Source organism: Hypanus sabinus, chromosome 12, assembly GCF_030144855.1.
Source record: "Hypanus sabinus isolate sHypSab1 chromosome 12, sHypSab1.hap1, whole genome shotgun sequence".
In the NCBI taxonomy this organism is placed as follows: Eukaryota; Metazoa; Chordata; class Chondrichthyes; order Myliobatiformes; family Dasyatidae; genus Hypanus; species Hypanus sabinus.
In genome coordinates this window covers 108,635,940-108,648,627 of record NC_082717.1, presented here as the reverse complement: position 1 = coordinate 108,648,627, position 12,688 = coordinate 108,635,940, and the positions used below count along the sequence as shown (strand labels likewise).

At 46.4% G+C, this 12,688-nt stretch overlaps 1 protein-coding gene across 5 annotated transcripts in view; it reads left to right on the top strand.

Annotated features, from left to right (window-relative positions):
• arfgef3 (ARFGEF family member 3) overlaps window positions 1–12,688 on the top strand; it is a 650,801-nt gene that overhangs the window by 84,451 nt on the left and 553,662 nt on the right. For all 5 annotated transcript variants that reach the window (XM_059986710.1, XM_059986711.1, XM_059986709.1 and 2 more), the window contains 2 exons: window positions 1,123–1,227; window positions 10,279–10,603. In XM_059986710.1, the coding sequence (XP_059842693.1) occupies window positions 1,123–1,227; window positions 10,279–10,603 (430 nt within the window). The remainder of the gene's footprint in view (window positions 1–1,122; window positions 1,228–10,278; window positions 10,604–12,688) is intronic.

Genomic DNA, 12,688 nt, shown 5'->3' with positions numbered 1-12,688 from the left:
CTCAGCAGCTCCGGAAAGAGGAACAGAGTTAGTACTTCTGGTCTATAGTGACAAACTTGTGGGTCAGCTGGCATCTATAGAGGCAAATGCACAGTCAACATTTTGGGCAGAAACCCTTCATCGGGATCTTTGACCCCAGCTCCACCACCAACTTGGTTTTTGCAATACTTTCGGTTCTAGTGTGATGCCAGCATCGGCAATTTTTCATTTCTTGTGGGCATTCACAGTAGAACAAAAAAATACAGTAATATCTATAAAAAGAACACCCAAACTAAGACTGTCAGACAACCAATATTAGATGCTTGGCGGAGCAGTCTCCCAATCTACCTCAAGTCTCACCAAGATACAGGAGGCACACGATTCAGAGCCCCAAAGACCTTCTAGGTGAGCTGACACTTCACCTGCGAGCCTGTTGGGGTCACCTACTGTACCTGGTGCTCCAGATGAGGCCTCCTGTGTATCGGTGACCATCCATTTTAATTCCACTTCCTATTCCCATTCTGACATGTCAGTCCATGGCTTCCTCTACTGCCTTGATGAGGCCGCACAGGTTGGAGAAGGAACACCTTTTATTCCATCCGGGAACCCTCCAACCTGATGGCATGAACATCGATTTCTCCAACTTCTGGTAATTCCCCCCCCCCCCCCCCCTTCACCATTATTCCCATTTCCTCCTCTCACCTTATCCCCTTTTCCGACATCACCTCTTCCCTTTCGTCACTGGCCTTCTGTCCTCTCCTATCAGATTCCCCCTTCTTAGCCCTTTGATCTCTTTCACCAATTGACTTCCCAACTCTTTTCTCCACCCCCCCCCGTTTCACCTCTCACCCACTACCTTGCACTTCTTCCTCCCCTCTTACTCTGATTTCTCACCTACTTTTTCCATTCCCGATGAAGGGTCTCGACCCTAAACGTCGACTGTTTATTCTTTTCCATGGATGCTGCCTGGCCTGCTGAGTTCCTCCAGCGGTTTGTGTGTGTAGGTCGTATTTCTTCCCCATTCTGATGTTTAGTCTGAGCAGCACTGACCCTCCTGACCATGTCTGCGTGATTTGGCGTAGCTAATGAACTGAGGAAATGCAGGTTTGGGAGCTGGCACTTACTTCTCTCTCTGCTTTGCAGTGACAGCCAGCATCTGCAGCTCCTGTACCTCGAGTGCATTCTGTCCATGCTCAGCAGCTCCTCCCCTCTCATGCACTGCCATAAAGGTTTCACCGATCTGCTGTGGTGAGTATGGCCACTGGTGTACTCAGAACCTCTCTGTTTCAGTCTCTGCTGCCCTCCCTTTGCCTCCTCTCCCTGAGGTGCTTTGTGTTGGACCCTCTCCGTGAGGTAACTGAGGAGGTGGTAAGTCATTTGCCTAGTGGTGAGCCCAGTCGCTTTATAGCACCAGTGATCACTGTTCAGAGTTCGGTTTCCGCCACTGTCTTTTAGGAGTTTGTACGGTCTTCCTGTAACTGTGTGGGTTTCCTCCTGATGCTCTGGTTTCCTCCCACTTTCCAATGACGTACGGGTTAGGTTTAAGAAGCTGTGGGTGCAATAATTACAATAATATTGTAATTCTTTGTCAGCCAGACACACACACACACACACACACACACACACACACACACACACACACACACACACACACACACACACACACACACACACACACACACACACACACACACACACAAGAGTGCAGGAGCCAATAATGAACACCCACTGAAAGGTATGTGTAATTGGAAGTAACTAAAGTCTGTAAGGGTAACTACATTAGACTATTAGACAGTAGACAATGTCAGTTCTGCTAAAGGGTGACGCTAACGGTCTTCCTCCAGCACCCTCAGATTGTGTTGGTCGTTGATGCAAAGGCCACATTTCACTGTATGTCTCGATGTACAAATGTGGCAAATAAAACTCGTATTAAGAATGTAAGATTTAGCAGCATAACTAAGCCATTTGGCCTATTGAGTCTGTTTTGCCTTTCCATCATGGCTGATGCCTTATCTCTCTCTTGCCCATTGTCCTGCCTTCTCCCCATAACTTTTAACACCCTAATTAACCAAGAAATTATCAACCCCTGCTTTAAATATACTTGAATACTTGTCCTTCACAGCTGCCTGTGGCAATGAATTCCACCGATTCACCACCCTCTGGATAAAGAAATTACTTCCCATCTCTGTTCTAAATGGACATCGCTCTATTCTAAGCCGATGCCCTCAAATCCTAGACTCAGCCGCTAAAGGAAATATTCTCTTCACATCAACTCTGATGAGGCCTTTCAATATTCAGTAGGTTTCAGAGCAATCCCCACCCCCTCATTCTTCTAAACTCCAGTGAGTACAGGTTCAACATGATCAAACACTCCTCATATGTTAAATATTTGGTTTCTGGAATCATTCTCGTGAGCCTCCTCTGGATCCTCTTCAATGCCAGCACATCTTTGCTTAGATTGGGGGCCCAGAATTGTTTGCAATAATCCAAGTGCCTTATAAAGCCTCAGCAGTGCATCCTTACTCTTGTATTCTGGTTCTCTCAAAAGGAACGCTAACGTGGCATTTGCCTTACCTTACCACTGACTCAACCTTTAGGGAATCCCGCACAAGAGCCCCCAACTCCATTTGCACCTCTGACTTCTTTATTTAGAAAACAGTCCACGCTTTTATTCCTTCTACCAAAGCGTGTGACCATACTCTTCCCGACGTATTTTATTCCATCTGCCACTTTGTCTACTCCCCCAATCTGTCTGAGTCCTTCTGCAGACTCCCTGCTTCCTCAACACTACCTGCCCCTCCACCTATCTTTGTATCTTTGGACCAGTGGGGAACAGGCTTGGGGCAGCACAGGTGGTACGTAGCTAGTGTGCTGAGAACGGATCCAGAGGGCATATGAGATGGGGGATATTTGGGAGACTTACAAGGGTACAGAATTGCAAATCCTTGGAGACCGTGTTAAGGGACTGGAGCTGCAGCTCAGTGACCTTCGGCTTATCCGGAGCTACAGGGAGGTATCACCCCTAATTTGCAGGAGGCAGGTCCCTGGGTGTCTGTCTGGAGAGGGAAAGGGTATAGGCAGCCAGTGCAGAGTCCCCCGTAATCCTTCCCCTCAATAATAAGGGCACCACTTGAGATGGGGGTGGGAAATGACCTTAGTGAAAATGGCTCTGGCAGGAAGAGAGACGAGACCCTGAAGAGAAAATATAGGGAGTTAGAAAGCTGAAAAGCAGGACCTCCAAGGTAGTAATCTCTGGATAGCTGCCTGTGCCACGTGCTAGTGAGGACACAAATAGGATGACTTGGCGGATGAACGTGTGGCTGAAAAATTGATGCAGAGGGCAAGGTTTCAGATTTCAGGTCATTGTGATCTCCTCTGGGGAAGGAATGACCTGTACAAAAACGACAGGTCACACCGGTACCAGAAGGGGACCAGCGGGCGAGTTTGCTAGAGCTGTGGGGAGGGTTTAAACCAATTTGGCAGGGGGATGGAAACCGGAGTGAAAAGGGCTGAGGATGGGACGATTGATATATGAGTAGATCCGTGTGTAGTGAGACTGTGGTGGGACAGCAGATGAAAGTGAAAGCTGCAGTAGTGGGGTCAGTTAAAGTGTAACAGGGGGCCAAAATCAAAAAGGGTGATGAAGACAGGACTGAAGGTGTTATATTTGAATGCACACAGTATGCAGAGTGAGGTAGATGATCTTGTAGTGTAGTTGGAGATCGGCAGGAATGACATTGTGGGCAGCACTGTGTCGTTTGTGAAAAATGATTATAGTGGGAGCAGGTAGGCAGAAGGGGTGGGGTGGTTAACAAAAATGAAATCAAATCCTTAGAAGGCGGTGACATAGGATCAGAAGATGTAGAGTCCTTGTGGTAGAGTTAAGAAACTGCAAGGGGAAAAGACACTGATGGGAGTTACATGCAGGCCTCTGAAACCGTAGCCAGGATGTGGCTACAAGTTGCGACAGGAGAAAGAAGAGGCATGTCAAAGGGCAATGTTGCGATGATCACTGAGGATTTCAACATGCAGGTAGATTGGGAAAATCAGTTTGGTGTTGGAAGGAATGCGAAGAATGCCTACGAGATGGCTTTTTCGGGCAGTTTGTGCTTGAGCTTCCAGGGAAACTGCAATTCTAGATTGTGTATTGTGTACTGATCTGTCTTTGAGCGGGAAACTTAAGGTGAAGGAACCGTTAGAAAGCAATGATCATAATATGATAGAATTCGCCCTTAAAATCTGATTCCTCAGTTTGCCAATGATTGATGGGTTCTCGTTTAGTCAGGGTGTCAAAGGTTACAGGAAAAGGCAGGAGAATGGGGTTGAGAGGGATAATAAATCAGCCACGATGGAATGGTGGAGCAGGTTTGATGGACCGAATGGCCTGATTCTGCTCCCAAGACTTGTGGTCATGAATATTATTAGATAGCTTACCTTCATCTTTTCTCTCCTTATGGTCTTTGATAGTTGTCTTCTGCAGCATTTCAAAAGCTTCCCAAATGTCTAACTTTAGACATTTAAAGCTAAAGGTAACTTTGCGAGGCATCATCGTCTATCCCAATCTTGTCCATTCCTAGACATAGACACAATTTCCTTCAATGAGTAGCACTAGAGGAGGTTATATGGCCCAATATGCCATTGAGGATAAAACAGTAGAGTACAGAACAGGCCATCCAGCCCACGTTGTCCGTGCTCACCATGATGTACGGAGGACTGTAGTCCAGGTGTAGATCGATGAGACGGGGCAGAACAACAGTTTAGCAAGGGCTAGATGGGCTGAAAGGCCTGTTCCTGTGCTGTAGTGCTCTATGATTATCTGCCTGCACATGGCCTACATCACTCCATTCACTGCCAGTCTGTCCGCCTCTTACTTACTTAATTCCATTAGCCCTTCCGGGCCACAGGCCGCTGCTTAACCTGCCAGAGCCTGTTGTCTTAGGCTTCTACTGGTATTGCTGTAGCTCTGGCTTTTTACTGGATAAGGGTGCTAGCCCCGTGTCCAATCCTCTTCCTTTCACAGCTGGGCTGGGGACCATCAATGGCAGGCTTAAATGCCTCTTAAACACCTCTATTGCATCACTACCTCTGGCAGCCTGTTCGAATCACTTAACACACTGTGTACAAAAAAACTTGTCCCATACACCTCCTGCAAAGAGGGAAACCTGCTGCCCTAACTTGCCCTGCATTTGAGGAAACTATGGGAGAGGAGGTTAGTTCACCAGTAGAGCAAGTAAGTAGACAGTGTGTGAGGGAGGAAAGGCAGGTGATGGAGAAGGGATGCGCTCAGCCAGAAGATGTAGGGGAGAAGAAAGAAAAGGATAATAAATTTGAATGCATTGTTAGGGATGAAAAGAGAGGAGGAGGTGGAGAGTATCTTCAATGTATCTATTTTAATGCTAGAAGCATTGTAAGAAAGGTGGATGAGCTTAAAGCGTGGATTGATACCTGGAATTATGATGTTGTAGCTATTAGTGAAACATGGTTGCAGGAAGGGTGTGATTGGAAACTAAATATTCCTGGATTTAGTTGCTTCAGGTGTGATAGAGTAGGAGGGGCCAGAGGAGGAGGTGTTGCATTGCTTGTCCAAGAAAATCTTATGGCGGTGCTTTGGAAGGATAGATTAGAGAGCTCCTCTAGGGAGGCTATTTGGGTGGAATTGAGGAATGGGAAAGGTGTAGTAACACTGATAGGAGTGTATTATAGGCCACCTAATGGGGAGCGTGAGTTGGAAGAGCAAATGTGTAAGGAGATAGCAGATATTTGTAGTAAACACAAGGTGGTGATTGTGGGAGATTTTAATTTTCCACACGTAGATTGGGAAGCTCATTCTGTAAAAGGGCTGGATGGTTTAGAGTTTGTGAAATGTGTGCAGGATAGTTTTTTGCAACAATACATAGAAGTACCGACTAGAAATGGGGCAGTGTTGGATCTCCTATTAGGGAATGCGATAGGTCAGCTGACAGATGTATGTGTTGGGGAGCACTTCGGGTCCAGTGATCACAATAGCATTAGCTTCAATATAATTATGGAGAAGGACAGGACTGGACCTAGAGTTGAGATTTTTGATTGGAGAAAGGCTAACTTTGAGGGGATGCGAAGGGATTTAGAGAGAGTGGATTGGGTCAAGTTGTTTTATGGGAAGGATGTAATAGAGAAATGGAGGTCATTTAAGGGTGAAATTATGAGGGTACAAAATCTTTATGTTCCTGTTAGGTTGAAAGAAAAGGTTAAAGGTTTGAAAGCACCATGGTTTTCAAGGGATATTAGAAATTTGATTTGGAAAAAGAGGGATGTCCACAATAGATATAGGCAGCATGGAGTAAAGGAATTGCTCGAGGAATATAAAGAATGTAAAAGGAATCTTAAGAAAGAGATTAGAAAAGCTAAAAGAAGATACGAGGTTGGTTTGGCAAATAAGGTGAAAGTAAATCCGAAAGGTTTCTACAGTTATATTAAAAGCAAGAGGATAGTGAGGGATAAAATTGGCCCCTTAGAGAATCAGAGTGGTCAGCTTTGTGTGGAGCCGAGGGAGATGGGAGAGATTTTGAACGATTTCTTCTCTTCGGTATTCACTAAGGAGAAGGATATTGAATTGTGTAAGGTGTGGGAAACAAGTAAGGAAGTTATGGAACCTATGACAATTAAAGAGGTGGAAGTACTAGCGCTTTTAAGAAATTTAAAAGTGGATAAATCTCCGGGTCCTGATAGGATATTCCCCAGGACCTTGAGGGAAGTTTGTGTAGAGATAGCAGGAGCTCTGACGGAGATCTTTAAGATGTCATTAGAAACGGGGATTGTGCCGGAGGATTGGCGTATTGCTCATGTGGTTCCATTGTTTAAAAAGGGTTCTAGAAGTAAGCCTAGCAATTATAGACCTGTCAGTTTGACATCAGTGGTGGGTAAATTAATGGAAAGTATTCTTAGAGATAGTATTAATAATTATCTGGATAGACAGGATCTGATTAGGAGTAGCCAGCATGGATTTGTGCGTGGAAGGTCATGTTTGACAAACCTTATTGAATTTTTTGAAGAAGTTACGAGGAATGTTGATGAAGGTAAGGCAGTGGATGTAGTCTATATGGATTTCAGCAAAGCCTTTGACAAAGTTCCACATGGAAGGTTAGTTAAGAAGGTTCAGTCGTTAGGTATTAATGCTGGAGTATTAAAATGGATTCAACAGTGGCTAGATGGGAGATGCCAGAGAGTAGTGGTGGATAATTGTTTATCGGGATGGAGGCTGGTGACTAGTGGGGTGCCTCAGGGATCTGTTTTGGGCCCAATGTTGTTTGTAATATACATAAATGATCTGGATGATGGGGTGGTAAACTGGATTAGTAAGTATGCCGATGATACTAAGGTAGGAGGTGTTGTGGATAATGAGGTGGGTTTTCAAAGCTAGCAGGGAGATTTATGCCGGTTAGAAGAATGGGCTGAACGTTGGCAAATGGAGTTTAATGCTGAGAAGTGTGAGGTTCTACATTTTGGCAGGAATAATCCAAATAGAACATACAGGGTAAATGGTAGGGCATTGAGGAATGCAGTGGAACAGAGAGATCTAGGAATAACAGTGCATAGTTCCCCGAAGGTGGAGTCTCATGTAGATAGGGTGGTGAAGAAGGCTTTTGGAACGCTGGCCTTTATAAATCAGAGCATTGAGTACAGAAGTTGGGATGTAATGTTAAAATTGTACAAGGCTTTGGTAAGGCCAAATTTAGAATATTGTGTGCAGTTCTGGTCACCGAATTATAGGAAAGATATCAATAAATTAGAGAGAGTGCAGAGACGATTTACTAGGATGTTACCTGGGTTTCAGCACTTAAGCTACAGGGAAAGGTTGAACAAGTTAGGTCTCTATTCATTGGAGCGTAGAAGGTTGAGGGGGGATTTGATTGAGGTATTTTAAATTTTGAGAGGGATAGATAGAGTTGACGTGAATAGGCTGTTTCCATTGAGGGTAGGGGAGATTCAAACGAGAGGACATGATTTGAGAGTTAAGGGGCAGAAGTTTAAGGGAAACACGAGGGGGTATTTCTTTACTCAGAGAGTGATAGCTGTGTGGAATGAGCTTCCTGTAGAAGTAGTAGAGGCCAGTTCAGTTGTGTCATTTAAGGTAAAATTGGATAGGTATATGGACAGGAAAGGAGTGGAGGGTTATGGGCTGAGTGCGGGTAGGTGGGACTAGGTGAGATTAAGAGTTCGGCACGGACTAGGAGGGCTGAGATGGCCTGTTTCCGTGCTGTGATTGTTATGTTGTATGGTTATTATGTGTAACCAGGTCCCCAGTAAATCTGGACTCGTCAGCCCAGCACGATGAGCGATAAATGCCAGCATGCCCTACTGGCCTGGTCCCAGGGGCGGGTGAAAATCTCCTCCCAAAGTCTGTGGGAACAAGAATTTCCCCCTCAGTGTATGAGACAATAACAGGTAGAGTGGATAGTAAGCGACTTTTTTAGGGCAGAAATGGCAATATAAGGGGTCATAGTTTTAACGTGCTGGAGGAAGTTACATGGGGGATGTCAGAGAGATGTTTATTAACACGAAGTAGTGGGTGCGTGGAACGCCCTGCCAGGGGTGGTGGTGGAGGCAGATATATTGGGAATCGAAGACACTCTTACATTGACAAATCGATGATAGAAAAATGGAGGGCTACGTAGGAGGGAAGGATTAGATTGATCTTAGAATAGGTTAAAGCGGGGTGACCAACCTTTTACATTCCATGGATCAATTTTTTCATACACGAGTTCAGATGCGCCATACAACTCTTGTACCCCCTTTCAATTCTTGTAAAAATATGTTAATACAGACATATATAGCACTTTTACATGATATATTGATTTAATATAAACAAGATAAACATTACTTACCTTAATGAGACTTTTAACAAATATATTTTGTCTTCTTTTGATTTCTTCCTTTTTCTTAATCACATATTCTTTCTGTAACTCAGACCCAAGCACTAGCTTCAGTTTTCCTTCTATTTCAGTCTGATGTTGTGTTTTATAGTGTCTATTAAGTTCATGTCTTCAATTATGTGAGAAAGTGTTTTCACAAACAGTGCACAACGGTTTTCCGACAGACCCGCTATAAATAAGAACTCATTTTCTCACTGTTCATTGAATTCTCGCTTACTATCTCTTTCTGCTTCTCTTTTGCTTGTTTTATTTTGCACTGTGATGGGTAGCTGAATGTAAAAACAACGCTTAATTGTCGAAAAAGTACAAGACTGCAAATGTTCACAAAGGACGAACAAAGCACAACTCCGTAGTGCACGAGTGTCAATTGTAAGCTGACTGGAAAAAACCTGCGACGCATTGCTGGTGCAGACACCTGGCGCCTCAGGATCAAACAAATATCAAACGTTTATTGAACAATTATAGAACGACTGCAGAACAAAAGTCCTTCTTTCCTAGCTTGACTCGTTGAACATTTTTTAAATTGAAAACAGATTAGTGTGAAAGAAGATAACATTCACCAAAAGATGTGCACAAAATAATAAAATCGCTGAAAATAATTGCTAAGTTTTAGACTTATTCTCAGTAAAACCTTTTTCTGGCTCTAAGCTACTTGAATTCCTGTTATAGATTTTTTTGCTACAAGTCGGTTTTTGGTTAATACTTCTTGCACGAGTAGGCTTACTTTTTTATTATTATCACTGGGGTGCAATGCGTCACTTCTGATCATCCAATGCGCCAGAGGTTGGCCACCCCTGGGTTAAAGGGTTGGCACAACATTGTGGGCCGAAGGGCCTGTACTGAGCTGTTCTGTGATGTCTGTACTCCCCCAGTCAGGGTTATACCTTCTGTTTACACATCATGTTTCCACACTGGTGGCTCCACGGACATCTCTGCCTCTTTATGTCTCTCTTCAGCTTAAAGAAGATCCTTAAAACTTGTACTGTACCCAATTACTCCCTCAGATTTAATTTGCCGACATTCCTGCAGGGAAAAAGAATGGAGGGCTATGTGAGAGGGAAGTTTTAGATTGATCTTGGACTAGGAAGGTGAAAGGGTTAGCACAACATTGTAGGCCAAATGGCTTGTACTGAGCTGAATTATTCTATGTTTTATGAAGCCCAGCCTCCGCCTGTGAACTCTGAACTCGTGCTTCTCCTTGACTGAATGCAGCCCTGCAAACTGTGGGGGGGAAAGACATTTCCTAGGCGCTCTACAAGTCCAAATTGTAGGCCAAATGGCTTGTACTGAGCTGTATTATTCTACGTATGGTGGAGGGGGAAGACATTTCCTAGGCGCTCTACAAGTCCAAGTTATTTCCTGACTGCCTGCTCTGTTGTCATCACAGGAGACAGCTTTGTCCGGCACTGATTGTCATCCTGGGGAACCCCGTCCACGACAAAACCATCTCGTCTGCCCACGGTGCCTCTTCGACAGAGAGTGAGGCCACGTTCTCCGGTGTCTCTGACCACGGCCGAGGCTCCGGCTGCTCGTCCCTGGCGCCGGCTCTCAGCGGGCCGGTGGCGCGCACTATATACTACATTGCGGTGGAGCTGGTGCGTCTGGTCGGCTGCCTGGAGTCGCTGAGACCGGTGTTGCAGTCCCTGTACCATCGGCTGCTGCTCTACCCACCCCCCCAACACAGGGTGGAGGCCATCAAGATTATGAAGGAGGTAACGGGGCATCGGGAAGGTGGAGGGGGCGGCGGGTTGTCAGAGTGTTAAGCAGTGAATGCACTATCCCTATATCCATTCATTTCCCTGATTGGAATTGGTTTATGATTGTCACATGTACTGCGATACAGAGGAAAGCTGGTCCTGTGTGCTTTTCATACATTACACAGTGCAGTGAGGTAGAACAAGGGAAAACAAGAAGGAATGCAGAATAAAGTGAGAGAGAGCACAGTGCAGGGGGACAATAAGGTGCAGATTCATAATGAGGTAGATTGTGAGATCAAGAGTCTATCTTATCATCCAAGAGACCCATTCAATAGTCAGATAACAATGGGGTTGAGGCTGCCCTTGAGCCTGGTGGGACGTGCTTTCATGCGTTTGTGTCTTCTGCCCAGTGGGAGAGGGGGAGGAGAGAGGGAGGGGTCTTTGATTTACCGAGGCAGCGGGAAGACCATGGGGGGAGGCTGGTTTCCGTGTGTCCATAACTCTCTGCAGTTTCTCGCAGTCGTGGGCAGAGCTGTGAGGCGTCCGGACAGGATGCTTTCTACGGTGTATTGCTGAGGGCCGGCAGGGGCCTCGTGAGGTTTGTACTGCTGCTGGGACAGCAAGTTCCCTGACATATGCTGCTGATGTTAAACCTGAGTCTCCACTAGTAGCATTCTTGGCCACGGTGTCTATGTGATGAAACTAGGACAGGCCATTGTGTTCTTCCCTTCCCGAAAGGCGAAGCTGTTAACTCTCCCCTCCCCCCAACCCTAATGAAGTAGACAGGAGCAAGGACAACACCCCACCTTCCCAAAACCGTAGAGGAGGGGGCTGAGGGTCTGAGTGTACAGGGAGTAGAGGAGGGGTCTGAGTGTACAGGGAGTAGAGGAGGGGGCTGAGGGTCTGAGTGTACAGGGAGTAGAGGGGGGGCTGAGGGTCTGAGTGTACAGGGAGTAGAGGAGGGGGCTGAGGGTCTGAGTGTACAGGGAGTAGAGGAGGGGGCTGAGGGTCTGAGTGTACAGGGAGTAGAGGGGGGGCTGAGGGTCTGAGTGTACAGGGAGTAGAGGAGGGGGCTGAGGGTCTGAGTGTACAGGGAGTAGAGGAGGGGGCTGAGGGTCTGAGTGTACAGGGAGTAGAGGAGGGGGCTGAGGGTCTGAGTGTACAGGGAGTAGAGGAGGGGGCTGAGGGTCTGTGTACTGGGAGTAGAGGAGGGGCTGAGGGTCTGAGTGTACAGGGAGTGGGGAAGGGGGCTGAGTGTCTGAGTGTGCAGAGATTAGTGGAGGAGTATGAGGGTCTGAGTGTACAGGGAGTTGAGAAGGGGGCTGAGTGTCTGAGTGTGCAGAGATTAGTGGAGGAGTATGAGTGTCTGAGTGTACAGGGAGTAGAGTGGGGGTATGACGGTTTGAGTGTACAGGGAGTAGAGGAGGGGGCTGAGGGTCCAAATGTACAGGGAGTAGAGGAGAGGTATGAGGGTCCGAGTGTACAGGGAGTAGAGGAGGGGGCTGAGGGTCTGAGTGCTCAGGGAGTAGAGGAGAGGTATGAGGGTCTGAGTGCACAGGGAGTAGAGAAGGGGGCTGAGTGTCTGAGTGTGCAGAGATTAGTGGAGGAGTATGAGTGTCTGAGTGTGCAGAGATTAGTGGAGGAGTATGAGTGTCTGAGTGTACAGGGAGTAGAGTGGGGGTATGACGGTTTGAGTGTACAGGGAGTAGAGGAGGGGGCTGAGGGTCCAAATGTACAGGGAGTAGAGGAGAGGTATGAGGGTCCGAGTGTACAGGGAGTTGAGAAGGGGTATGAGTGTCTGAGTGCTCAGGGAGTAGAATTGGGGTATGAAGGTTTGAGTGTACAGGGAGTAGAGGAGGGATATGAGGGTCTGAGTGTACAGGGAGTAGAGGAGAGGTATGAGGGTCCGAGTGTACAGGGAGTTGAGGAGGGGTATGAGTGTCTGAATGCTCAGGGAGTAGAGTGGGGGTATGAGTGTCTGAATGCTCAGGGAGTAGAGTGGGGGTATGAGTGTCTGAGTGTACAGGGATTAGAGGAGGGATATGAGAGTCTGAGTGTACAGGGAGTTGAGAGGGGTATGAGTGTCTGAGTGTACAGGGA